Below are 27842 nucleotides of genomic sequence, written 5' to 3'. Positions count from 1 at the left end.
GAATTTCATTTACGGCATTATAGAAATGACGCTAATTTCACAATTTTTCTTTGTTTTATAATGTTTTTCTTATTTATATATCCTTTATAAAATTTTTATCTTTCATAAAAATATTTTTTTCCATTGAAGAATTTTACATTTTCCTATAAATAGAATAAAATTTTGCTATATATATATATATATACTTTCTTTTTTTATATTTTTATAAATATTTTTAAATACTTACAAATTGCCGCCGGATTAATAATCTAGCGTAGGTGGCATTACTACATTCAAATAGATAGAGTGGCGCGAGAAACATGTGTGGTCGAGCAGCTTGGTAAATAATTTTATCGTATAATTTCAATGATTAATTCATTATTAATTCATAACACAAAAATATCACGATCTTTTAATAATGTAGAAAATTTACCAATAATTTCACAGTTCTTTAAATCCAGATAGTTTATGTCGCGCTTGTGATTACAAGGATGCAACTGGCAAACGACGCACAACATCATGGACCAAAACTGACATCGAATATATTCCATCCACTAATATCGGACCTAAAGATGCTCTTCCTTGTATTATTTCTGGCTTACACTTTGGCAAAGACGAACAAGTTCTTTGTGCTATGATGTGGAGTATGATTCCCCCTTGGCACGAGGTCAGTATTTACAAACAAGATTAAATTAAATGATATTTCATGAATAGGGATACGCTTACGTGATTACCAGTTTAATTTCGACAAATTGACATAAAGAATATTTATTCAAATGTCAATATATTTATTATATTTTTTTACTTGATAATAATAATTAATAATTTAGAGAAAAAATTTTTTTTAATTTTTAGGGAGACTACAGAAAACATAATTTATCAACACATAACGCGCGTCTAGAAAATATTAAAAATTCCAAATTATATGGAACACCACTTCGTAAAGGACAAAGGTGTATTGTGCTTTGTGAAGGTTATTATGAATGGAAAGCTGGAAAAACCAAAAAAGAATCTAAACAACCATATTATATTTATGCTACTCAAGAGAAAGGAGTAAGAGCGGATGATTCTTCGACATGGAAAGATGAATGGTCTGAAGAAACTGGTTGGAAAGGATTTAAACTTTTAAAGATGGCAGGAATTTTTAATACATTTAAAACTGGAGAAGTAAATTCAATGTATTAGATTTATGTGTAAAATATAAATATACAATTACAGAAGAAATTATATTTTAGGGGAAAATAATATACAGTTGTACAATAATTACAACTGAATCAAATAGTATTCTGTCTTGGTTACATAATCGTGTACCCATTTTTTTAAACAAAGAACAAGATTCACAGGTAAGAAAATAAAGGTATTATGCATATTGAAAAAAAATTTCTTTTATCTATATTATATATTTCAATGTTTTTCAAGATAAATTACAATATTACAATGGATTTATTTATTTATTTTTTTGTACAGATTTGGTTGAATGAAAAATTAACAATAGATGAAGTTGTTGATAAATTAAATAAATTAACATTATCAGATGGTGATTTAAATTGGCATACAGTCTCAACTCTTGTAAACAATGTATTATGTAAAAATGAAGATTGCAGAAAAGAGAAAAAGTCCATGTATGTATATAAATGTATATAGAACAGTACAATTAACTTTTCTCTATTCGAATTATGAACTTTTAATCCTGTGAAGTGACATGCTAGACTATTGATTTACTAATTCTATTATGTACAGTGAAGAGAAAAAAAGCAACTCTAGTAGTTTTATGGCTTCTTGGTTGAAGAAAGGGTCTGCAGAGTCAGCTAAGAGAAAAAGTACGGAAACTGAAAAAAATGATAATGTAATGTCAAAAATTGCAAAGGAAAAATAATTTTATCCATATTTTATCCAATTGCAAATAAGGTCGCTCACAAAAGTATAAACTTTACTTTTTTTTAATTGTAAATATCATTGTTAAAATATTTATTTAAATTATATATTTTCTTTTTATTTTTATATTTTATAAAGCAATAATTTTTCTTTGTAATAATCTTTGTAATAATATTATAATCATAAAATAAGATTTTCCTTTTTTAATTTATAATTGTAAGTTATTATTATAATTTATAATTGTAAGTAATTTATAATTATAATTGAAGTATAATGTGTAATTATTTATAATCAATATTTAATAAAATTAAAACACAATTCTGTAAACATCAGTACTAAAAATAAAATAACATATATATTTTAAGCATTTTATTTTTTTATATTTTGAACACAAATATTAATAAAAAAAAAATAAAGCTTGCTTGTGAAATATTAATTTCAAGAACATTTAATCTTATTGAGTTTAATACAAAAATAATTTGTTTATAATAAAATAATGAATTATAAAAATATATTATACAGTTCACTATATAATAAATTAAATCTATTTCATACATAAATATTTTCATAAAATATTTTCGAAAATATTTTTTAAAAATTTATTTCAGAAAACGAAATTCTATTTGGCGCTCATTAAAACGCATGCGTAGATTACTACAATATGGCGACGATCATTGCCCCGATTTCATTTAGTAGTAACAAAGAAAAAGAGAGAAAAAGAGAAAGATAGAAAATCTGATTTTCTAAAGATGTCAGCACGATAGCTCTTATTTCGCGCTGGTAGCAGTGGAGGTGAAGGCGATCGGTGGTGGTTGAGTTCGCGAGTGGTGCAGTGTGTACGATAGAGAGCGAAGGTGTACCTGCGTCTGAAGAGTTGTGCTGACACGTTTTCGTCTCCCGTGCGGCGGGGGCTGCCCTTCGCAAGAATCCGCGTCACGCATGGCACCGCTCCGTGCCTGAGACGCCTTTTTCTCGGAGACAGAGAGAGCAAGATCGTGCGCGGCCGGGGCCCAGCCTCTTCGCGTGCTTCGTCTCGTTTTGCCGTTTTCGAGCGCCGGAGAGACCGAGTCGCGAACGAGCCGACAGAATGACCAGCCAAGAGACGTGCGAGCAAGGGATTAGTAATGTAGAAACTGAATATCTTGAGATCAATTCGAAAGGAGCCTGGGCAATTCTCTATCAGGTAAAGATCGCCACTTCCTCTCCTTCTTCTTCCGTTTTTACGTCTTTTCTTCCGGTTTCCGCGAGAAACGCCAATCTATCCATGAATGTCAATCTTTTTAATAGCCAGTAATCTAAACTGCATCGTAAAATTGTTTTCCGCTAACACGGCCATTAATTGCCGATGATGCACAAGTCATGAAATCTTGTTCAATCTCGATTTAACGATGTTTATTTGCCAATTGAAAATCATATAGGTATCAACACGTTATCATCTGTCGCGAAATCTCACCGTACGCTTGTGAATTTTTAACGGTCTTTCGTGCTCGTGAATGAGAAACCTGTATAGCACTATATATATCACATGTCTGTTATCAAGTTTTGATTTATTTATCTTATGGACCCATTCTTGATCGCATACAACTTCCTTCAATTTTCGTCATTCCGGAAATGTGCTCGATTAATTTAAGTTTTACGAATAAATTAGATTTATCGTACATCGATATAATTCAATACAATAATAAATCCAGGAATTTATTCTTTATTGCATGCTCCCTAACATTCGCTTTTCTGCCGATATTTACAATGCATGAATTGTTCTCAATTCCCTGACCTATCTGTTTATTTTCTTGGAAAGTAGTTTTCACAGAAAGATTATTAAATATTGCATGAATTGTGCACAATTTTATTATCAAGGTCAAATATCTTGATTCAAAACATATATACTATATATTTGATACTGTGATTTATACAAGTGAAATAAAATTTTTTTTAGAAATATTAAACATTATTTTTTTCCCTAGACAAATAAAAATTATTTTATGTTTTTCCTTTTTCCTATATGATATTATATAATTATAAAAAAGAACATTACTTTTACAGCATATACGTAATGAATGCAGCAATTTTACATACACATGCAATGAATCAAAGAAGCCACAAAACAAAAATTTGAATCGTTACAGAGATGTTTTACCATATGATCATAGTAGAATTGTTCTTAAAAAAGGCCCATGTGATTACATCAATGCTAATCTCATACAGGTAGATATTGTATCAAGATATTTAATTCTAAGAAAAAAAAGATATAATAATAAAATTATTTTTATTACAGGTAGATCATGCCCGTAGACAATATATTCTTACACAAGGACCATTGGAAAATACTGCTGGTCATTTCTGGTTAATGATATGGGAGCAAAATTCTAAAGCTGTGTTAATGTTAAATAAAATAATCGAAAAGAATCATGTTAAGTGTTATCAGTATTGGCCTCTTGGCGAATCCGTGATTAATACAATGATATTTCCGGATGTTGGTATGAAAATAAAATATATCAGTAAAACGGAATCATCGGATTATACGACTAGAATATTAAAGTATGAAAATAATTAAGAATTATAAATTATAAATATTTGTATATATTCAATATATTTGAAAAAATATATATATAATTCATTATTTTACAGGTTAACTGATTTGGAAACAAAAGAAAGTAGAGAAATATTACATTTTCACTATACCACTTGGCCAGATTTTGGTGTTCCACAAAGTCCTACAGCTTTTTTAAATTTTTTAACAGATGTTAGGCAATCAGGAACATTAGATCAAAATGTTGGCCCTCCTGTGGTACATTGTTCTGCAGGAATTGGAAGATCAGGAACATTTTGTTTAGTTGATACCTGCCTTGTTTTGGTAAGTATTATTCATATTAAAGAAAAAAAATTTTAAAATTACAGAGAAGAGATTGCTTTTTTATTATAGATTGAAGAAAATGGATTGAATTCAGTGAATATTAGAGATATATTAATAGAAATGAGACGATCTAGAATGGGTTTAATTCAAACACCAGATCAATTAAGATTTTCATATGCTGCTATCATTGAAGGAGCAAAACAATTGCCATCCAATAACGTGGTAACTAATACCAATTCACAGTGGTACAATGTTATTAGTTTTTCTTTTATGAATTAACCTATTGCTTGTTGTATGTCCCATGTAAATATTTGTTTTTGTATAGCACATAATTGTCTCTATAATATAAATTAATTCTAATAATATTGTGCTACTGTGGTTCATTGCAATTCCTAACTGTCACTAACTACTGTGATATTTACAGAATATTAATAATGAAATAGTGTCAAATCATTATGATGTGGTAAGTAATATTAGTAATTCTTCAAATGAAGAGGAAGATGAACCACCTCCTTTGCCACCTCCAAGAGGCGAATCCTTAACACGTAGCATGATGGCAGATTTAACTTCGAGCACAATATCAAGAAATGGTATGTGAATGATGAATTGAATGGTTAAAGTAATTTTCAAAGTATAATTTTTTTTATTTAATATCAGATGAATTAACTGGACCACCTGATAAACCATTGCCTAGAGAACCATCAATTCAAACAGAGACATCCATTACATCCAGTTTACAAACTGGTGTAAACTCTACAGTAATCACAAACAATGTACACGAACAAAATTCTGACGGTGTTGTAGTGCCTAATGATAATGCCAGTGACGGTGAAAACTCTATACAAACAATTAGTCCTCCGTCCAGTCCAGATATGTAAGTTATTCGAAAAAAAAAAAATAGTATTTGAATATCTTTCTTTTATCTTTTAATACTTATTTCATATAAATAGGAAAAACGAAGTACGTCATCGTAATAAAGAGAAGAAAGAACGCTTGGCAGCACAAGTACGAGAGATGAAACGTCGTCAAAAAGAGACTGAAGAATGGCAGAAGCTCAAGAGGTCATTATTTAAACCTCTTACAATAGGCATAGGCGCTGCAATTGTTGGTGGGGGTATTATAGCAATATGTGGCTATTTGTACATGCGTGGTTAGGATACAATTGTTTTTCTGTCACACATGTATATGGACAATCGAGATGTCAGTGATATTAGGTGATTCGCACATTCAAGAATAGTTACTTTCACCATGAAATATTTAAAAGCTCTATTGCACATGTCATTAATTGCCGTTTTGAAAAAATAATTAATCAGGGAGAAGCATTTAGTGTTATATAATTTGAAATAAGAACAGACGCAATCGTTGTGAGGCGTTGTATCAGTAAGGAATTATTAATTAATTCAACAAAATGAGAAACACATACCAATTATCAAAGAAACGTTAAAGAGAAGTAACTTATTCTAATGAAGTGCATTTTATAAAAGACATTGTTGCACGATAAACAAGTGAAAGGAAAGAAGAAAAAAAGATCAGAAAGTTATCGATAAATGGAAACGAAAGAAAAGGAAAAAACCTTCGATTTGTATTTTTATATTGTGATTCACTCAATGAGTATGTATAACATACTAGAAGGTATACATTCTTTGAAAAATCATTTCGTTAGGTTTTGAAAGCTGCATTTCACACATAGATCTTTCCGTATTCGTGTTTCCGGTATTAGAAATGGAATAAGAAATATATTGAGTTAGATTTTTACTTCGTGACTATTTTCTGCCTCAAATAGGAATAAAGAGTATCTTTTTAATTGTTTGATAACTCTGATAATAATTAAATGTGTATCCTATGTCCTATGAATTAGGAAGGAAGAAAAACACGTGTAAAGATCTAAAACAAGTAAATGTATTCTTATTCGCATATTGTAATAATTGTAGATTCACGTAAAATAGATAGATTATACACGAAATGGGTGCATGATGTTCCAATAAGTAAAATCGATTATTTACTTTTTAAAAGTAATAATTAATATAGAGGCAATCAAAAGTATTAATTTCCTCTTTTTTATTTCTTACAATTTTTAAATAAATTTAGATTTCTTTAATTTAATTAATTTTATTACGATCAATTTTAACAATTAGAGTTTAAAGAAACGAATTTTCAATTATTAACCTTCTATATAAATTAGAGTCATATTAATAGCAATTTATCCAGAGTATCAAAATTATTCGTTTAAAATTTATAAGTACCCAATCATCTTGCTAGAAATCTAATTATATCATAATAGTCGTAGAGAAATATTAACGAACTTTGCAATTATAATATACCATGTAAATGTTTTTTTTTATGAATAACTTATCCATTAAAGTAAAGTCCATTCATCTATAAAATATTCATGACAAAAAGTGAAGTCATGTTAAAAATTAGCATAAACGATACCTATGAAATATCATGATCCATTCTTACATGGCAGTTCAATGTTTATTTAGAGTCATCGATTTCGTTCGAAACTTATTTCTGGGATTATAAGTGAAAAAAAAGATAAACTTTCTTGACTTTCTCTTTTTCTTGAAGAAACGCGTCATTGAGATATTTCGTTTAACATGGCAAATTGTGCCTTCGAGTTATTGTGTGTATTTCGTAAAAAAAATAATTCACGCAATTGCGTAAAATGTTCGTAATCGTTTGTAACACGAATCATTTTGTACTTGAAGTAGTCGAGGAAATTTTTTACAGTAAAAACACACGTCTGGTATACGGAAAATCGACAATTAATAAATTTCGTGTGATACCGAAATAATTAGCAGCGACGTAAGAATATTTCGACTAACGAAACTTGCTACGGTGCTTATCACGTGCTATTTTGAATATTTTTTGTGTTTTTCATTTCATGTGATGAAACTATCAACATAGTGGGTGCCAAATAATGAAAAGCCAACAAAAATTTTGTACATAGAAATATCTGATATTCTTATGAATCAGTTTTCGATATCGATACACTTAATATGTATACATCAGTGTAAGGTATCAAAATAATATCTGATACTTGATCGATTAATTTTAAAAATTAATCATTTATTCGAAGAGATTTTTATGTATATATTCGAAGTAAAAAAAAAAAAAAAAAAATTAACGATTCCATTGGTTTAATTAAAAAAATTTTGATTGTAAAAAAATTGATACTTTCTATTATATCATCGAAACTATAATATCAAAAACTGATTCGATCGGAATATATTCGAAATAACGAGCCGTATCATGGTTGCGTTAGTGAATTTTATTTATACACTTTTAACCCCTTATTGAAACGTTTCTCTCGCATTTTATTCATATCGAGTATTTGAATCTTAAAATATTTAAACTTTAATAATTTTACTTAAAAAAGAAAAAAAAAAGAAAAAAAAGAAAGAAAGAAGAAGAAACAGGGGGTTAAAAGAAACGCATCTTTCTAAAACACGAATTCTAACTGATTTGCTCAATGATGAACCGTTTAAAGTACATTGAGCGTCGCGGAAAGACTGAGTACGTCTAATTGCTTCTAAGTGGAGAGGAAGTTTTTAAAAAAAAATGAAAAAAAAAAAAGAAATGAAAACGAAGAAATGAGTACGAAACATGTTTAGAAAAAAAAAAAAATCGTACTCTTAAACTGAGCTTCTATATAAATGGTCACGATCATTCTTCTTCAACTGCAGAAGAGTTACAGGATCGTGTTCTAAGATTTAAAAAAAAAAAAAAAACAAAAAAAACAAAAAAAAAACAAAAAAAAAGGGGGAAAGAAGCTGAAACAAGAGGCAAAGGTGTAAATTAATTGCTCGCGATTCATCCTCTTTCCCAGAAAGAAAGCACGCGTGAACAAACGTATTTTGTACTTTTGTATTACGTCAGTAACCGTAAGATGTTTGGAATACGATCCCTGTGCGAAAAAAAAAATTATTTTCAAATACGCGTTTACATTCACCGTTTATGCGTTTAAGTGTTCGTTAACGATAAAATACATCGAACATATAGTCTTATATTATCTGTAGAGATGTCATCATGTTCCATTTGAAGCAATGTTAAAAAAAAGAAAGAAAAAAAAAAACATGTTCAAAGTTGAATACAGTATTCTGTCGTCGGTATAGTTCATCTATGTGTATGCACCATTGTATATCTTGTTACCTGATTTTCGTCTAGAGTATATTCGTACGTTTATATTACCGTTAGGGAGATGTGTAAACCCAGACGCGTTTTCTTTCTTCTCTTTAATGATATTTAAAACACGCTCGAACGACATAGCCTTCGTAGGGTACGAGAATGGTGCGAAAACAGCTTTCTCAAAGCAAGGAGAACGGCACGTGTGTCAGCCTTTGTTTAAAACGATTACGATCGGACGTGAGATATGGTAATAATGTTCCTAGAGGAATGACAAATTTCAATGTTTTTTTTTTTTTTTATTTATTTTTCAGAAACACGGCGAACGCGAATCGTTAAAGTCACGGTGAAAGTGCTCGATTCTTGTAATTAAAACTGTTTAAAGCTTCTAAGTGTTGGTCAAATGTATACTTTTTTCGGAAGGTAGTTTTCGGATCACCGTTATAAAAAATAATAACAAAAAATTTTACTGTGTTGGTTTTTAAATAGGAATATTGCTTTCTATAGATTTCTCTGTAATTTTTTGTCCAATAAATATTGAAATATTCGAGATATACGCGGTAATTAAAAATGTTAATAACTCGAATTTCAATATAATTTAAATAAATAAAATGAGAGAAAACATGAGGAAGCTTGTAACAGTTACAATCGACGATCGAAAAGTGAAATTCATTTGAAGCTAATTCAATGTATTTCGTCGTTAATCTCTTGCCTTAAAATGACTCGAATGCAAATTTTACGAATGTCACTTATCGCCAAATTTATGATAATTATCTAAAATTATTAATAATTTTAATATCTGTATTCTTTCGCCATTTTTTTTTTTTTATTTTTGATCGACTTCTCGTGTTAAATTAATAAGGCAAGAAATCGACGATTAACCGCGTTTCGCGCGTTCGTTCAGAAATTTCATCGAATCATAATCGTTGTACGTAAGATCATCGAAGAAGAAGAAGAAAAAAAAAGCTAGGCTAACGTTCGTCTGATTCCCTTGTTCTGGTTAATCGTGGAAAGCTTATCGAAAAAAAAATTCTCGAAGAGCGTGTGAGAGTGTGAGAGCGTATGTGTGAGAGAAACGAGGAACGGGAAAGAAACGTATTCTCGAGAAACTAAAATCCACGAAAGACACGGTGCTAATTAAAGTTCCAAAAAGAAAAGGAAAAAGAAAGAGAAATGGAAGAAGAAAGGGGGGAAAAAAGGAAAGGAAAGAAAAAAGGAGGAAGTATTAACACGCCTTGGCGCGAATACTTGGTGCATGAGAGAGCGAGCATGAAATATGAATATCGGGTATGAAGGGATACGAGAGTGAAAAAGATGAAATATTACGAGCGACCGTCGTGAGATTTCATACGGACGTACATTTATCCTTACATTTCGCCTCTAGAAAAAAATATAATATAACGAGAGAGAGAAAGAGAGAGAAATGAGGTGTTTGAAAAAGATATTTCGTCGATCATCGAGAAAAAAGTATATTACATAAGAATCGGATGATCAAATTCGAAGAAGAAGAAGAATTTGAAAGGAGACGAGAGAAAGAAAATGTAGAAAACGAAGAGGGGGAGTATTTCTCGTGAATTGCAAAAGTTTCAGTTTTTCTCCATCCATGATAAATGATAAATCTCTCCATCGTATACAATAGACATAAATGTTACGACGCTAAAAGGAATCGCAGAAACATAGCCAAGTGCCTATTCGAGTACGAAAGGGAAGAAAAAGGAGCCAATAGCGAGAATACGATCAGTAGTAGCATTTGATATTTACGACTTACTGTTACGCATACCCCTCGCCTTTCTGGAACAGCGCAGATATCGCAGCAAATGAATCCTTTATTATCCGACAATATGCATATACTTAAACATTATTATATATATAGATATATATATATATATAAAACATGTATGTACATTTAGAAATAGATAGCCGTTCTAGTAAATCTATTGTCATTAACGACTGTTGAACAATCGAGCCACGAGATTTTAAAATTAATCTCGATAGAAGAGATTATAAATATTAAATTATTTATCTCCCTAGCAGTATTTAAAGAAGAAGAATTTTTTCCTTTCGATCCTTAGTATATTGAATTTGGGTTGCGCTCAGGGACTCGAAAGCAAATATATACGTTTCTATATTCACGACTCGTCCATAACATTCGTAGTAACAACAAAAATTGGTATCGATATATTTATATTTCTCACAAATATCAATACGATTTCATGTAAATACACCGTATATTCGTACGAACTTACGGAAAGAAATAAGAATATCGACAGTCTGGAAAACGTTAAAACAATGGGCGTGAGTCGGAATAATAATAATAATGATAATAATAATAAGGAAATTTATATTTTAAATAAATAACGTTTATAGAATGTTACTTACTTAAAAGTATTTTTGTCAAGTTTTACGAGAACATTGTTATAGCAAGATGTACGATATAAACTAATACAATAACTAAAACGAAACACCAAGAGTCTCTTAATGAAAAAGTGTTGATCGACGTACCCTGGTATACTAAGGATTAAGGAATTACGTAGAAAGTTATATAGAATAGAAAAAGAATTTTTTTTATATTATATATATATATATATTTAGTGTTTATAATATAAAATCACCCAATGTAATTGAACAACAGAAAGAGAAAAACTATCCTTGTAGCTCGATCAAATCTGTTTAACAGTCAAATTATTTAAAACTAAGAATCAAATTGTGAGAAATGAAGCAAACGAACGAACGAACTAATTAAAAAAAAAAAAAAACGAGAATCAGGAAAATAAGAACGAATATTAAGAATTAAATAACGATATTAATTTATCCTCAAAAAAAAAAAAAAAAAAAAACGAAAACGGGCAATGGTAAAAAGTTACTTCTCCCTGAAGTCAAAGTGCATCTTTGCATATCGACTTCAATACAGTTAACTATATTTACAATGTACCATGGTAGAAGATGTATCGAGACGTGGTGTTTCTAAGTGTAAAGTTAAGATAAAAACACACGTGACAAGTGGAAACGTAACACTTGGTTAGAATTAGAGAGGAAAGATAATAGAAGAGAAGGGTCAAAAGAAGTGAAATGAAAGAACGTATTGTTGCTGATTATACAAAAAAAAAAAAAGATAAAAAAGATTTTCAGATCAATTGGCCATTGGAAAGAGGACGAAAATGAAAAAAATATATTTGAACGTCACTTCGCTTCTTTGCACGACCCGATTAGAGAACATTAAAGATCAAAAAAAAGAAAAAAAACAGTTGATTAGCATGAGAGAAAACGGCTTGCATGCAATAAAATGTTATTCATTCGCGACGAGAAAAAAAAGAAACAAGAGCAGGAAAATATCGATATGCGCAGTGCCCTCGCGACGCATATTTCTTCTTTTTTTTTTTTATTCCCAAATGTAGAAAAAGCTAAATAAGAACAACTCGTAGACGAGGTTCCCCGATTTACATATTTAGATCGATCAATACAGGAAAGGATTTTTTCGTACTTTCCAACTTTTTTTTCATTCCACTATCCCCATATTTTAACTAACGCAACCAGATGGCAGGTTTCAGAATATGAAAATTCGCGTAGGAAAGAATTGAAAAATGTAACGCCGGTATACAAATGATTGATTATCGAAATTATTCCAACGTATGTTTTTTTGCGTCGAGAATTTTTTTAATAACCGAATTTACATAAAACTGAAACCTGGCTCATCGTTGGTTACCACCCAGCCCAACCGTTTCATTTATAATATAATCCCACTCGGGAAGATCGGTATGAGTGAATTCAAATCTATCGATATGCCCATATACTAACAAGCCTAACTTTACTCTCGCGTTTCTAACAGACCTTGTTTATTACTAACCTGTTTGGCCTTGTGCTTGTTTAATTTCTCGTACTTGTCTTCCCAGCAGCCACGAAATACCCTCATCTGGTGATTTCTTTCAGATCTAAAAGCGAAACTACTACCGAAACCAGCGAAACCGTTCACGAGGAGGCCGAGCCTGAGAAATAAAATAAAATCTGCCTAAAAAAAAAAAAAAATAATAAAAAAAAATAAAATAAAAGTAAATAAAAATAAAAAGAAACTTAAGAAAAAAAAATCGCGTGACAAGATCGGATCCGATTAACACTTTGAAAATAAAGATGAATGTGGAAAAAAGAAAGGGGGAAAAAAAAGAGAGAGAATTCGTTTTTGAATTGATTTTTTTTTCTTTTTTCTTTTTTTTTTCTTTTTTTTTTTTTTTTTTTTTGTTTTTAACGAATATACAGACACACGGAAAGAAAGTACGCACGAAAAGTACGCGCCTTAAAGAAGCAAAAGATTATTTATTTACATACGAAATGAATGACTTGACTGAAAAGAAATAAATAGATTTGTTTGGTACAACAGAAACTAAGCTTGATTCGACGTTTTCAACGTAGCACAACACTTTTTGTGAGACACATTCCTTTTTCCCATACAATAAATTACTGTTCTCTACTTCCTCGTGGTTGATAAATAAAAAGATTATTTATCTAATGGATCGACTCGATTGGAATTCTCTAAGAATTCTATCAGTTTCTTAACTTTCTTTATACGTAGAATCATTGCTTTATACTATTCTCATTTCGTCCGATATATTATTATCATCCTTGAATTATTCCTCGTTTCAAAATAAATATTTATTCTGTTCGAGAATTTAATGAAAAATAAGACAAATGTTACGTAACATAACTTTTACGTTTATTATATATTCTACGCTCTTGCATAATATTTTATCTTAACAATTTCTAATATCTCTTTTTAATCTCTAATGAAAGATGAACGGAATATATAGAAGATACGAATTGAATCACAAGATTCGAACGTTTCGAGCAATACCAAAACTTCATGGAAAATGGATTTCTTATTTAATTCTGTCGTTAATTTCCCATTCCAAGTAAACGATCATCCGAATCGTGTCAAATCAACTCATTATTTCGCTAAACAAAAATATGTCGTGCAAGGAATGAGTTTGCAATGATTCGTTGCACAATTTCAATCGTAATCGTGTCCTAATCACCTTCTGCGAATACGCAAAAGTGAATCATAGCGCAACAAAGGGGGATCGTTAATCGAACATCAAACATTTTTCTACGTAGCAGGTGTGCCAAACTGCGTGGAACAGCCAACCGTGTTTGATCAAGATTGGCACGAGCAATTGCTTGTTGGTCTACGTCTACTCTTCTCACCCGCGTTTGAAGGACTCGTGATAGAAAAAAAAAGCACTTGAAGATGCATATATATCGCGATTTACCAGGTCAGTTATCACTTACCACGAAACGTCATTGTACGATTAGCATGGGCCCGTTTGACGTCATTATTTCATATAAATGCTGCAAGAATGCATTGTCGGGGCGCAAACTTGTTACAGAGCTGTTTCGAGCAGATTTGGTGACTTTTTTTTTATAGGATCAGGAGAATTGATCTGAAACTATTTTTTTTCTTTTTTATCGAACGGAGAGATTAAAGATTTTTAAGGTAATTCGTAAGCCATTCTCTTCTTGAAAAAGTGTTGCGAAGCTTAAAAATTGGAAGATTGACTTTCGACTTCGAGGGAAGGCTTCACTTGACAAAATGGTAAGAGATCTTACGTCACGAGAATATGTAAGAATATGTAAGAAAAAATTTCACGAAAGAATTGGAAGATGATTATCAAAATAAATAAAATTCTGTATTTTCTTTTTTCAGAAGTCGATCGTAACTGTCCATCTTCTGGTTCTTCTTGGCTGCTGCGCCGCATTTCCGGTCAAACCGGAGGAAACCAATACCGGTCCACTCGCTATCGATCCAATTTTTCTCCAAGAGCCGACTAATCTTGGAAACATAGTTGAAGATAATTCATCTCCAGTGGCGTACATACTTTTTCTCGGCAAATTGGACGGACCAGAAAGAAAATTCGATCGGGTTTCGATCGAGAAACGCAACGTGGAGGAAAATGAAGATCTCGAACCCGCAGCTGGTACTTATGCTCTTCGACCACTGTTCGTCTATCGACAGCAAGTGGCCTACAGGCAACGACTTAGGAACAGTCGCCAAGGAAATGGTTTCTGAATTACGTTAATGGCGTCGTTTTTATAATGTTGACAACTTGATGCAATGAAAAGGCAGCAGATTTGAAAATGAACGAGAATTCTGATGACTCTTGAACGGATATTTATGAATATATATATATATGATATATATATGAACGAAAAGGAAAATTGAAATCCGTTTATTTTGGACGATTGGAATGAATTTGATAGAAAAGAGAGATTTTCATAGAAAAGATTAATTGATCTTTGAAAAATAGAAATTTGAAAGATTTAAGATTCTTGAAAATTATCAATTTTCGAAGATGAACTTCGTATTATTATTTTTTTTATCATTAAACTTGATGAAAAATCATCAAAAATTGATGAAGTAGATCGGTCTTCAAGAAGACTGAGTCAGTTAACTTGCTAATGAATAGGTATAAATACTGTGAAATTGTTAATTGGATCGCAAACATACATGATCAATATCATCTCTATGAGTATCGCTTCTACTCAGAAAATAGAAACATCTGATATTCCTCTAATGATTTACGATCAGAGATGGGATATAAAATTATTTGCGCTATTTTTCACAAGATAAAATCTTAGTTTATAACATTAAGTATAAGATAATGAATCGATATCAAACTTATTAAATTGAATCTTTAGCTTTAAAGAAAAACTGCCCACCAAAGTAAACGTAATAACGAAAAATAATATTAAGTTAAGTGTACTATTTACGATATTATTAATGTGTTATTTTTGAGATATAATTTTTTTATATTTCCTTGTTATTAGTATTCAATAAACATCTTGTAATGATCTAATACTCAATAAATTTCATTTTTCTTGTGTACTCATATTTATTGTAAAACAACTGTTAATTACATAAATGTTGCCAATCGTTAATATTTATAAAAAGAAGATATCATTTCCCAGGGAATACAGGAATCCTTATAAAATGATGAGATGGTTCTCTTTCATAACTGGCCCAATATCTTTTGTCGAAAGAGGGCTCCCTATACCAAGAAGGATACAGTCCACTTCTATCTTCAGATTCGTCTGAAAATCTTGTGTTCCGTTGTTCTCTGTCTTCTCTGTTTGTAGAATCAGTTTCTGCAGGATCAAGTTGTTCAGACGATTCCTCGTTCGTATTTTTATTCGTCGAAGTGTCCTCTTCCAAAATTTCACACTCGTTGTATACACATTCATCCGTAGTTGTTCCCATTTCTTGATTAGAAATATTATCCTGCGAAGGTGTATTTGAATTCTCTTGAGGATCGTTATCCTCCTCGTTATCTCGTCTAATACGATTCCACGGTTCCAAAACAGAGTTTTGCATTGATTTTTCAAGTATGACTGATATCTTTTGATCTTTTTCCTCCGTTTCATCTCTAGCGTGTTCGATTTGCTCCAATTTCTTGTCAACAGACTTTGTAGTATCGATAACAGATAGTTCCGACGTTGAAGGTACTGATTCTTTGCAACATGTTTCAGAAACTGATCTGTTTTCTTTCAAATAGGTTGATGGTTCTTTTTTAAAAATCAAACTTGAATCATTTTTTAAAATGCCATACATTGTATCGTTGTTACTTTTCATGAGATAAGAAGAATTACGATTTGCTGCGTTCAAATCAGAAATATCTGAAGATGGTATCGAAGAAGTTTCCGTTTCCAAATTGCTGCATTCGTGTGGCTGAAGAATTTGTAACGAGATGATCAAGATGGAGAAACGAACAAAGTATTCCATATTCTTTATTATCAGTGGTAAGGTAACTTCTCAAAAATATAATTATCGAAATCGTGTTATAAATTGATTTTCAAATTCATCAACAGCGATACGAATTGGTCAAATAGTGATAAGAAACTAAGAAAGCAGAAAATAATATTTCTTCTTTTATAGTTTTAGCAGTAACTGCTAAAACGATCGCTAAACATCTCAATATTATTAACAACTTACTAACTGTGAAATTACTGTTGATATAATATCCAATGATCCAAAATATTATGTTAAGTGAATAATATTGTGCTGTGTCAAAAATATATGTACAGTAAAATTTTTACGTCGACACTTTCTTCGTTATATAATATTATTTATTATCATAATTTAATATTTAATATTTAATCACGGCATATTTCGTATTAAAAAAAAAAAAATTGGTTTTCGAATAACGCGAGGTGGCATCTCGTGGCATCCAGGAAGGAGCAGTAAATGAGAGATTAAATTCAAAGTGACAGGTTCAAGGTCCAAAGTGATGTACCGCAAGGTTGATACTCACGTCTGTTAGCGGGTCAACGATAATTCTTTGGTACCTAGTATAAAATACGAACGAACCGTTATTGTTAGTCAGAGTTGAAAAGACGTTGCTAAAGTTTTCATCAGAAGAAAAAAAAAAATATAAGAAAGATTAAAAAAGATCCAGGAAGATTTCGTAACAACAACAACGAAGCAATATTACAAAGGGGTATATATGTATATATGTATATATATTCATGTATAAATTAAAGTTGAATTATATAAACACTAATATATTGCACGTAAATTGTGCAATATTGCGCAATATATTATCTTTAAATGAAGATTTCCATAACTGCAAAATATTATAATTTTATATAAGATCATTGAACTTTTACTTTGCAAGACAAATTATTCTATGTAAATTAAAAGTAAAATATTGAATATTAAATGATAATATAAAAAATTATTTTGATTATGGCAAAAAATTAGAATATTGCGCAGTATATCTTTATTTTTGCTAATTATTCGATGTTTCCAATTCGTGTTTCTTTAAAATAATAATTTAAAAGTAAACATCACGATTGAATTTAATTTTTTCCCTTTATTTTAATTAATTTCGTTATTGCTTGCAGGTGATCATGTTACAATTTGCTTTTTGCTTGATCTTAATCTTTCATGGAAAGGGTTCGATAGGGAAACCTTTGACCCCTGAAGATGTCGAAGGTTTACTTCCACCCGATCCACGCGACAAGAATGAAACGATAGCAGCCGTTGTCCAGGATCCGGTTGTCCAAGATGCTGTGCACCATACGGTCAGCAATGGATCCTTAAACGGATTGGTGATCAAAAAGCACGTTTTCATAATGCCTGCTACCAATCCCAATTTGGTTTGTAAACAAGGGATATACGTATTGCAATTTTAATTTTAACTCCGATTTTTACAAATTTTTCAAAATTAAATGTTTCGAAGGATTAAATATAACAAGTAGACAAAATATTTACCTTGGAAATTAACGAATTTTGAAATTTGTCTTACATTAATTATTTTGAAATACTTTAGCCTTCACGAGATTTCAACCAGAGATTTTAAATGAAGAAGAACATGAAATTAGCAACGTTGAACGTTCTTACTGTATAATCATGAATTACGTATATAAAATACGATTTTGATTTTAATTAATTTAGTACATTAATTAATTTTTCGCGTTATTTAAACGAATCAACTTTTTAATTTTTCTACTAATATATAATTCGTATTGTTTTAAATTTTTATTATATTAATCTTGCGTCATTTTTTTACTACGCTATCACAAGATACTTTCCAAACGTGAACATCTTCTGGTCGTTCCTACCGAGAACTTGCAAGATGTAAAAAAAAATATCACCGAGGCCAAAGAAGCAGAGACACAAACTCAAGAATCTTTGCCAGAAAATCAAGGATTCTTGGAGGACGATGAGAGTCGATACTTATCAGAGGTAAAGGGATAATAATTTAACGTGGACATTCCGTGCAATTCCATTATTTAGATAAATCTTCTATTTCTTTTTCCATTCTTGTTAAAATACTTGTATAATTTTCACGTTATAAATATTAGCTCGATTGTGTTTTGATATAAAAATGTCCATCGTTAATTCGTTGAAAAGATATTTTACAATAATTTTATTAATATTACAATTTTCCTCGATTTCCAGAGAAATGAAAACGACTTGGAAGAAAATAAAGACGCGTCCTTGCCGGAGCCAAGCGTGGACCGATCGTCGAGTGAGAAACGCAAAAGCGAAACGGAATTCTTGAAAAACAAGCTTACACGGGAGATTTCGTTACCGCAAGATTCTTCCTCGATGAAAGTGGCCGTCCCTATTGTCGCGGTCATTGATCCCTCGAACGCTGAAAAGGGCCAGGTGAAAAGTCCCATCGTGGCCGTTTTACCTCATCACATTAAGAGCAACGAGTTGAACGGTCAAATTCAATTCCTAAAGGATAATGGGGAAAAGATTCGGGAAAAGGCTCAAGATTACATCGATCAGAGCTCGTTAACGATCACTCCCAATTATTGGAAATTTTCAACGCCATCCGAGGTAAAATTTTTTTATAATCCGTTTAAAACGTAAAAAAAAAGTATACGAGTAATTTGAGAGAAGTAAAATGAAGAAAAGTACCCGAATGTGGTACTAATAATATTTTGAAGATTAAAGAGAGAAAAAACAATTCTTTTTCCATTTTCCATTTCAGATCGCCGCTCCGTCGCCGATGTACAGCAACGATCCAGTTTCGTCTTACGCGGATCGAGGAGCTTCGAATCCAAGTTCAACCACAAATGAAATGTTTCTGACGCCGTTAATCGTATCGCAGTGGGAGATGCTCGCGCCATCTGTACAAGGCGATCGAACGGATTACACAGGAGAAACAGGTGACATGGACGTAGCTGAAGATATTATATTTAGACCTCTGTTTAGATACCGACAGGAAACGCAGCAGCGGTCTAAATACTATGACGAAAGCAATCGGCGATATAGTTACACACCGTATCGAAACTATGATAACTATTATCCGAGACGCTCTTTTTACAGACCTCAGTACAACGATTATTAACAACGTGGATTGAGAATGAGGGAAAGAGAGAAACGTGACTTATGTTTGGAAACCCGTTGAGAAAAAAAAAAGAAAGAAGAAGAAGAAATTCTGGTGTAACACGTTTCATACTTCATGCTCGATTTCTTACATGATTGTATTATGATTGAATCGATAATGAATAAAATTTTGCTTCGATGTATGTGATTAATTACAGATTCTAAAAAAAAAAAATTAATTGTATTTATTTCTCAAATATGAATAAAAAATTTGGGGAAAAATGGAAACTATTAATAAAAATATCATGAAACACCTTAGGAATGATCATCTTAGGAACGTAATAAATGATGACAAGGTCGTCAAGAAATGAACGATTCAATGGCGGCATGATTATTTTCGAAATACACGCTGTTAAATATTATTTAGTTAAGGAGGAATTTACATTAATCCATCGCCATTAACGATCAATCCTTAACAATATAATCCTTATAAATCTATTTTGAGACATAAATTTTTTCGTTTAAAAATAGGATGAGCATCGTTATTCGCTTCGAAAATTAATTGGAATTGCATTAAAGATAAAAAAATTAACATTAGTTGATGCTGACATTTGACTTAAAAAACTTACATATACGTATATCGTTTCTTACACACATTTTATATTATGTGTTTCTAATAATAAGATTGATATTATTTCAAAGAAACTTAAAATACGATAAGCAATAATTATAACGCAACATCATAATTCCAAGAATTTGTGTTGAATTATAAATGGTGTGAAAATTTAAGAGAAAAAAAATATATCTTATAATCAATTTTCAGGAACAATCAGGAATTCTTTGAATAATTATCGAGTTCAGATTTATAAAGAGATTAATTATATTGTAATAATTATACGTTCAACGAATATTCGTAAACTAATTTTCTACGAATAACTCTCAATAGCTAAACTCATAGGTCTTTTAATTAATGCAGTGCTAATGCGTGTTAGGCTAAATAGTTAGTCATATATTTCTTCTTAAAGTAATTATAATAACAATATGTATTCCCATAAATTTGAATTTATTTAATTAATCTTACTATTACGCAAAATTTCTCAACAATTATTTTCATCACATGTACAGAACGTATTTCATTACATGAAATATTAAACAAAATATTATTCGTTTCCCTTGCATCGTTCATAAACAAAAGGGGAAAAATCAAGCTGGAGGTTCCACTTGTGGATATGATTGTGAGTAAACGTTTAACACGTATGAAACAATTTCTGACTGCATTGCGAGGAATGTTCGTGAAATTCTTTGTGCTAATGTATAAAATAAATGGAGTTCCTTTAAAAAGAATTCTCAAGGTGCGAAATAAGGGTTTATCTTTGAAATTTGCAAAATAACGAAGAAAAGGGTGATTTTCCGAGAATATGAATTATAAAAATTGGAAAAAGATAAGAAATTCGAAGATTGTAAAAATTCTCTTAATATTATAATACAATTCTTTCGTTTCATCGAGATTTTAAACCGATACGTTTTATCATTAATATAGAATATTAATTCAGCAATGATGAAGAATCCAAAATTCTAATATTAATTACATCATTTATCTTTTTTCTTGCACGTTTGCAGAAGAACATTTCAAATGTATTACTTTTACTTTCTTAAATAAGTAATAAGAAATAAAAGAAGCCAAAAAACAAAAGGAAAAAGAAAAGAGGGAAATCAAAATAAATCGTAAAATTTGTACGATGATAAAAGAAACTTCGCATCATTCAGAAGAATGCGAGAATACGTTATAGTCGAGTAAAAGGAAAAAAAAGAAAAATTACAAACGATACCGCTATCGTATTACGCGGAATGAGAGGTCGAGCAAGAAAGGTCAAGACGAGAAAAAGTATTCAAGGTGTTCGAGCTTTCTCATCGTGTTTGGAAGGATAAAAGGAACAAGACGATCCTCTTTGCGTTCCTTTTTTTCCCCGAGGATCGGTCGTGAAGGTGACTCACTTCTAAAGTGGAAGCTTTGATTACTATACCTTCCTCTTTCTGCGGCCGTGTGGTGAGTTGTGTAGCGGTTTAATCGAGTTCCTCGAGATTGCAAACCCGCCACGTACTATATAACCGATGCTCGGTCAATCGATTCTCTCAATCGTAATCTCTCTCTTCGTGTCGCCAACAACGGAAACCTTTTCTGCTCTCACTTTCGAAATATCGGGCGGAGAGACGTTGATCCTTGCGCTATGTGGTCTACACTCGCGGTAAGGGAGAACCTTTCCATAACGTTGACGCTCCTTATTGTTATTGCGTGTATTCGAATATCGGAATTTATTAATAAAACGTTCGATTGGCGATAAAAAAATATATATATTTATAATATATCGTAGTAATAGTAAAATGCATACTGATTCGACAATTTGACAATTGAGATAACGAAGTATTTTTCTTTTTTTGTTATTAATTATGGAATAATAGTGATTTAATGATGATGAAATGATAATTATTTTTATGTGTAATTAAAAAAAAGTTATAACTATCCCTAAAAATAATCCATTAAATTAATCTTCTGTAAAATTATTATAATTAATACTCTTCTTTAAAGTAAATTATATTTAAGAAATAGTTAATATCGTTATAAGTACGAATGTGAATGTGTATTATACATATTCAAGAAAAATTATATCTATAAACGTCAACTTCTTTATTACGAAACGTTAAAAATATGAGATTATGCAAATAATACGCAACAGGAAATGGTCAATATCTTTCGATAACGATTATCTTAAAACCACGATACACATACTTTTCGTTAAGTATCCAATGAAAAAATTGTTTGCATCTAATTTTTTTCCTTTTTTTTTTACAGATCCTTTGTCTGATAACAACCTTCGGTTTCAACAGTGCAGAAAGATCATTGACATCGAATTCTTTCTTGAAACAATCCGATTCTACCCTGTCGAGATTAAGAAATTTGGAAGACGTGCCGGCCAGACTTTCACGAATATTCGGAAAAAACAGTCGTACCAGGAGATTGCACATAGAGAATCAGCATGGATTAGATGGCAAAGTGGAGAGGATTAATATCAATTCCGAGGAGGATCTTCCTGGAATTAGGGCATACGGAGTGCAGAAAAAAAAATTAATGAATAACGGTTACATCGAAAAATCGATACAGCGAGAGATTACGAAAAATGTCGAGGATGGTTCCAGGGTTACTCGTTCGGTACGTGAAAATATTTTTGAGAACAAATTTTATCGTCGAGATAATTTAGAATGTAAATGATCGAACATTTTTTTTTTTAAATTCTATGAAAAAAAAGTTAAATAAAAATCTAATGATACTTTAAAAATAATCCCGAACGATCGAATATTCCCATGCAAATCATAGATATTTATACGTTGTGCCAATGTGAAAAAAATTGCAGGTGGAGGCGTACGGGAAAACGAAGGAGCGTCTCGAGATGAACGGCTCAATAGAGAGAGGGCATCCATTGGAAATCCATCAAACTCGAAGGAAGCCGAGGTCGATCGAAACGGAGATGAAAGAAGATAGCGTTAAGGAGGATGATCTGGAAGATCTGGAAGGTCAAGACGCCAAAGTGTTCAGGCCGTTGTTCGTGTACAGGCAGCAGATGGCCAGAAGGAAGCATCGGGCAAAAAATCAGATTTATGGTTTTCCGGCTGGCGTGAAAATCCCTTGTGAAAAACGAGCGCCAATTTTCTGAGCGCTGTTTCCCGCTCGACTCTTATCGTTCGCTTCGTTTTTTCATCGGTTGCAAAATCGGTTGTCGCGATAAAGCAAACGGTTCGAACGTTTCACGATGAATGAAACGAGGAATCGGCCGAGAAAGTGTTTGCACGTACACCCAAGTCCTTGAAGTCGACTAATTATCATAATAATTAACCGATTGAGTCAGCGTCACTTTGTGCCATAAAAGAAGAAAGCGGTTCTCGAGGAGGATGGCGGTGAGGATGATGTTAAGTGCCTATGTACGTTCGGTGATTGAAAGCACGATAAGTTTTTGAAATACCAAATAGTATTTTAATTATATTGCAATAGGATGCATGCGCTTATAATAATGAATGATTATCTTTGTGATCTTAAATTAAACTCGATATTTTGTATCTTACGCATGAAAAAAAAAAATATTCTTCTTTCTTATTATCCTTCTTCTATTTTATATTTTCTATATTCGTTTCTGGGATCGTAAGATTTATATTGAGAAATATTATATACTTCTCTTATAAAGAGAATGATATATGATGTATACCTTCGTAAAACGGATGTTTCGATTTAATTTTATATTAAAAAAAAAAAAAAAAGAAAAACCAGGTTTTAAAGAATTATTTTTTCACCGTATAGAATAGAAATTAAATGAAAACATCTGATGGTAAGCAACTTTCTTATTCAACCAATTTTATAATATCCAATTTGTCTAATTTGACAAATTTAGAATGAGATGGACCGATCAGAAATCTTTCCATATTGATTGCATTTTACCAAAAAACAGTTGCCTTTTAAGAAATTTTTTTTACACTTAATTTACCTGAATATCATGTTTACCATGCATGGTGCAAGAAAAACATCTATTACACTATTAACCAATAAATGTCAAATAGACAATAAAAACGGCAACGAAGTAATCGAAGTGAGAAAAGAAGATAAAAAGAAAGAAAATATAGAGAACAGGTATGTTTAATAATCGTAAATGTACATTTTTCATTATGAAATTGATACAAATATAAATGCTAACAAATCTGATAATAAAACATATATATATATATATTATTTTACAGACAAAAATCTAACAAAAAATCGCCAATTTTTTATTCATTATCGTTGATCGTGTTGCATGCTCTGGACGCAATACTTTTAATCATTCTTTTACCATTCATAATCTGGCAATGGATTTCTGCTAACGATCGTTTAAAGATCATTCTGAAAGCCGTTGTAGAAGTTAGACACTTTCGTTCAATCTTCAATTTTCGAAACTTAAGATAATTTTAATTGATTATAAATATACATTATATGTTCCTTCGATTCGTTGGAGATTCAAAGGAACGAAATTGTTAAAATTTTTCTATATATCATCTTTAGGTTACGTTAGAATTAATTATGTGGGTGATTTTCGCTGGAGTATCAGTTCTTATGACTATGACATTCGTTATGGAAGATCTTTATTACGGAAAAAACGAGCAGGAGAAATTGACAAACCAATTGCAAAACGCAATGCAAAACGAAACAATGTTGAATGTGAATGAAACGCCAAATTTATTGAAAGAACAAGACAAAGTCAAAACTGTTGAGAATTGAGATCGATCGATTTTACTTTTTTACTCCTTTGTCCTATTATTTTTTATTATTTATTTTATTGGTTTTTAAATGAAGTTTTCTGTATCTAACTTTTTGTATCTTTTTAGAAAAATACAATTCTTTATTCATAAACATGGTAGTTTTGTTCAATACGATTTATATTTAAATAGAAAAAAATATTAACATTTTAATGAAATTTGAATTGATAAGTTGAATAAAAATATTTTATTTTCCAAATTGAACATATGTGTTTCTTTACTTATATTAATTAGTTATTGGTATTATAATTGGTACATACTTCAATAATTTTATATTATAATACTTCGATATAATATATATGTATATATTATAATAGTATTAGATATATCAATTAAAATAAAACAAAAAATTTATATTTATATAAATAATTTTTAATACTCTTCAAACGAATAAGTCTTTTCTCTCTCTCTCTTTTTCTTAAATAAACAATAGGATAAAATAAAATAAACATCTCTCGTTTAATATAAAGAGAAAGTTCGTGAACAAAGTTAAATTTACTTTTGTATGACGAAATCCAAAAAAATATAATCTTCGACAGATATTGAACTAATCGCCTAAAGACAAAATATATTATATACCTTTAAAATTTTTAAACAGAAAATTCTTCACTGGGCACTGGCCAAGATTCTTCTTCTTTTTCAAAGAACGATGGCTTCATCGACGGTAATTTTTCATCTGTATTTTCATGAATCAGCGGGATTTTCGTATTTTCACGTAACCAAGCTTCATCGAGTGATTGTTGTTCTGAATTAAAAGGTGAGATATTTTTGTCGTTCTTGTCCAATAATAACGAACCCAAAACTTCCTCAGTTATCAATTTGGTGATGGGCGAATTCAATAAATCAAGAACGTCGCTCTTTTGAACCCGAGCGGTTAACGCGTCGATTTGAGTGGATAACATACGCAAAATGGCAAGTTCGATAGTTTTGACCGCCTCGAATTTGGCTAATCCGATCTCAAACGTGGTATCCATAAGTTTGTCATCCACGAGTCTTGATATACTTCTTTTGTGTATAGTTTTAGCAATGTTTGTAATCACAGGAGACGATTTTAAATGTTTCTCGCCGACAGTACGATCGCTGGGCCGTGCCAGGGTATATGTCCCTGACAATGCCATCGTGAGAAAGACCTGAAAAAATTTAAAGCAAAAATGTTAAAGAAATTATTGATATATATATGTATAACTATATTTTGATAAATTAATCGTGAAAATTAATATTTTCTTTGAAAATACGGTAATTATTAAAATTATATATTTCTTTTCAAATTTTAATCATTTTAATAATTGATGCTTTGAATATAATTTATTATTAATATTTTTAAACAACAATTATAATTTGGATTTTCTCTTTTTTTTCTTTCCTTCTTCCTTTTTTTTCCTTCTTTCGAATTTCTATAATTTTTAATAAAAAAAAATATTTGCCATATAAAAAAGAACGAATTGGAACTTACGAAAAGAACGAATGCGCTTGATATTTGCATGATGTATATATCCACGAATATAACTTAAATGACTTCTAATAGAAATTGACTCTTTATATATATAAATATATATACGTCTGTTAATGACCTACTATTAAAAACTATTAATAAAAACCAACATTAAGATTTTTGTCTTTTGAATATTTTCGATACATTAAATATGAATTTTCATCTTGATTGCAATATCCATTATATGATTTAAAAGTTCATTAAACTCATAATTATCTTTTTAACATCATACTTAGATATTATTACTAAACATTTAAACGTTAATTAAAATACGTGTGCAACATGCATTAAGGATTTAATTAATAATTCTTAAAAATGTAACAGCTTAAAAAAATGTAATAATAAAAAGAATAAAATATAAATAAAGGATAATAAAAAATAAAATAAAAAATAAGATAACATAAAAAAAATTCATGTGTTTTTTAAAAAATAATTTTCTACTTTTTTCGTGTCGAAAATGATATACATGTATATATGATATATCATAGAAAAGATGAAGCGTTTGACAATTTTCTGAAGATATTATTAATATGAATAGTAGATGATAAGAAAGGGATGAAGTCAAGATTTAAAAAATTATGAAATCAACACCATTTCTAAAATATTGCAAATAAAACATAAATAGACATAGAATAGACAACATAGACCAGGAAAATAAATAGTAAAAAAGGAATAAAAATAGTATATAAGAATTGATTGCGTCATCTCTTGAATATTCTTAGAAGTATATCTTTAGTATTTAATCAAGAGATGGCGTTAATAGTTGATTCTTACTCTATCTTTATCTTTTTTACATTTTTTTGCTTTTTATTTATGTATTTCATTTGTAACACTCTGAAGATAATGCTAATTTCAATATTTTATAGCAATTGTTTGAAAAAGCGATAATAAAAGACAATATCACTTGTATATAAAAATATACTTTTTTTTCTCAGAATATAGTGAATGTAGTGACAGGCGCCATATTTGAATTTTTTTTTATTCTTTTTTGATATTCTTTTTATCTTAAATTTATTATTAACATAACTATATATAATATGTACATTATATCTAGAGAATTACTAGCTTAACTAAGTATGAAATTTAGAAAATTATTTGTATTAAAACTAGGGACTTTTGTGACTAAAGCATTGTACAATGAGAATGCTATAATTTTTACTATCCTTCTTTTATTATTTTCTCCTTGTTTAAATTATTGATTAAAATTTTTAATAGAGTTTATTGAATTTAATTATTATATATGTGTGTGTGTGTGTATATTTCTGAGAAGTTAAAACAAATTTATATTATACTATAACAAATTATATTTGAAATATATATATATTTACGTATATTTACGTATATTTGTTAAATAA

General features: G+C 30.3%; 6 protein-coding genes across 10 annotated transcripts; 5 read left to right on the top strand and 1 right to left on the bottom strand.

Annotated features, from left to right (window-relative positions):
* Window positions 1–183: 183 nt before the first annotated feature.
* On the top strand, window positions 184–2218 carry LOC107999328 (abasic site processing protein HMCES). Its single transcript, XM_017059063.3, has 6 exons — window positions 184–319; window positions 427–646; window positions 835–1146; window positions 1215–1322; window positions 1447–1601; window positions 1720–2218. Exons 1-6 carry the CDS (start codon window positions 300–302, stop codon window positions 1853–1855), a joined length of 951 nt encoding a protein of 316 aa, XP_016914552.2. The 5' UTR covers window positions 184–299; the 3' UTR covers window positions 1856–2218.
* LOC107999326 (tyrosine-protein phosphatase non-receptor type 1) lies at window positions 2212–13208 on the top strand. Of its 4 annotated transcripts, none has more exons than XM_062077400.1 (9): window positions 2212–3037; window positions 3898–4059; window positions 4130–4392; window positions 4483–4708; window positions 4778–4927; window positions 5133–5298; window positions 5366–5582; window positions 5659–5769; window positions 12761–13208. In XM_062077400.1, exons 1-9 carry the CDS (start codon window positions 2942–2944, stop codon window positions 12825–12827), a joined length of 1458 nt encoding a protein of 485 aa, XP_061933384.1. In that variant the 5' UTR covers window positions 2212–2941; the 3' UTR covers window positions 12828–13208. The 4 variants fall into 4 exon arrangements, with proteins under 4 accessions (XP_061933384.1, XP_016914548.1, XP_016914547.1 ...); XM_017059059.3 differs by having other exon boundaries at window positions 4778–4930; XM_017059058.3 differs by lacking the exon at window positions 12761–13208 and having other exon boundaries at window positions 5659–12313.
* A 3949-nt stretch (window positions 13209–17157) lies between these two features.
* LOC107999209 (uncharacterized) lies at window positions 17158–19946 on the top strand. Of its 2 annotated transcripts, XM_062077406.1 has the most exons (6): window positions 17159–17313; window positions 17720–17974; window positions 18402–18563; window positions 18780–19166; window positions 19321–19498; window positions 19659–19946. In XM_062077406.1, exons 2-6 carry the CDS (start codon window positions 17726–17728, stop codon window positions 19691–19693), a joined length of 1011 nt encoding a protein of 336 aa, XP_061933390.1. In that variant the 5' UTR covers window positions 17159–17313; window positions 17720–17725; the 3' UTR covers window positions 19694–19946. The 2 variants fall into 2 exon arrangements, with proteins under 2 accessions (XP_016914392.2, XP_061933390.1); XM_017058903.3 differs by having other exon boundaries at window positions 17158–17313; window positions 19321–19946.
* A 1676-nt stretch (window positions 19947–21622) lies between these two features.
* Window positions 21623–23972, top strand: LOC107999461 (uncharacterized). The gene is made up of 3 exons (XM_017059325.3): window positions 21623–21904; window positions 22510–22866; window positions 23069–23972. The coding sequence occupies exons 1-3, from the start codon at window positions 21887–21889 to the stop codon at window positions 23366–23368; spliced, it is 675 nt and encodes a 224-aa protein (XP_016914814.2). The 5' UTR covers window positions 21623–21886; the 3' UTR covers window positions 23369–23972.
* Window positions 23239–27120, bottom strand: LOC107999272 (uncharacterized). The gene is made up of 2 exons (XM_017058977.3): window positions 26449–27120; window positions 23239–26125 (listed from the first exon to the last, which is right to left on the bottom strand). The coding sequence occupies exons 1-2, from the start codon at window positions 26476–26478 to the stop codon at window positions 25586–25588; spliced, it is 570 nt and encodes a 189-aa protein (XP_016914466.1). The 5' UTR covers window positions 26479–27120; the 3' UTR covers window positions 23239–25585.
* On the top strand, window positions 24199–25089 carry LOC107999462 (uncharacterized). Its single transcript, XM_017059327.3, has 3 exons — window positions 24199–24333; window positions 24441–24600; window positions 24742–25089. Exons 1-3 carry the CDS (start codon window positions 24200–24202, stop codon window positions 24955–24957), a joined length of 510 nt encoding a protein of 169 aa, XP_016914816.1. The 5' UTR covers window position 24199; the 3' UTR covers window positions 24958–25089.
* Window positions 27121–27842: the final 722 nt, after the last annotated feature.

The sequence above is a fragment of the Apis cerana genome, linkage group LG7 (assembly GCF_029169275.1).
Source record: "Apis cerana isolate GH-2021 linkage group LG7, AcerK_1.0, whole genome shotgun sequence".
NCBI lineage: Eukaryota > Metazoa > Arthropoda > Insecta > Hymenoptera > Apidae > Apis > Apis cerana.
The sequence above is the reverse complement of the archived record's forward strand: the minus strand, read 5'-3'. Positions and strand labels throughout refer to the sequence as shown.

Coding starts and splice junctions, on each gene's coding strand:
- LOC107999328 (XM_017059063.3), top strand. CDS start 300: ATGTGTGGTCGAGCAGCTTG. Junction 647..834: donor TGATTCCCCCTTGGCACGAG/GTCAGTATTTAC, acceptor TTTAATTTTTAG/GGAGACTACAGAAAACATAA. Junction 1,323..1,446: donor ACAAAGAACAAGATTCACAG/GTAAGAAAATAA, acceptor TTTTTTGTACAG/ATTTGGTTGAATGAAAAATT.
- LOC107999326 (XM_017059057.3), top strand. CDS start 2,942: ATGACCAGCCAAGAGACGTGCGAGCAAGGGATTAGTAATGTAGAAACT. Junction 4,931..5,132: donor AATTGCCATCCAATAACGTG/GTAACTAATACC, acceptor TGATATTTACAG/AATATTAATAATGAAATAGT. Junction 5,299..5,365: donor GAGCACAATATCAAGAAATG/GTATGTGAATGA, acceptor ATTTAATATCAG/ATGAATTAACTGGACCACCT.
- LOC107999209 (XM_017058903.3), top strand. CDS start 17,726: ATGTTACAATTTGCTTTTTGCTTGATCTTAATCTTTCATGGAAAGGGT. Junction 18,564..18,779: donor AGAGTCGATACTTATCAGAG/GTAAAGGGATAA, acceptor CTCGATTTCCAG/AGAAATGAAAACGACTTGGA. Junction 19,167..19,320: donor AATTTTCAACGCCATCCGAG/GTAAAATTTTTT, acceptor TTTCCATTTCAG/ATCGCCGCTCCGTCGCCGAT.
- LOC107999461 (XM_017059325.3), top strand. Junction 22,867..23,068: donor GTTCCAGGGTTACTCGTTCG/GTACGTGAAAAT, acceptor AAAAAATTGCAG/GTGGAGGCGTACGGGAAAAC.
- LOC107999462 (XM_017059327.3), top strand. CDS start 24,200: ATGTTTACCATGCATGGTGCAAGAAAAACATCTATTACACTATTAACC. Junction 24,334..24,440: donor AAAGAAAATATAGAGAACAG/GTATGTTTAATA, acceptor ATTATTTTACAG/ACAAAAATCTAACAAAAAAT. Junction 24,601..24,741: donor TTCTGAAAGCCGTTGTAGAA/GTTAGACACTTT, acceptor TATCATCTTTAG/GTTACGTTAGAATTAATTAT.
- LOC107999272 (XM_017058977.3), bottom strand. CDS start 26,478: ATGCAAATATCAAGCGCATTCGTTCTTTTC. Junction 26,126..26,448: donor CAAGCGCATTCGTTCTTTTC/GTAAGTTCCAAT, acceptor AAATTTTTTCAG/GTCTTTCTCACGATGGCATT.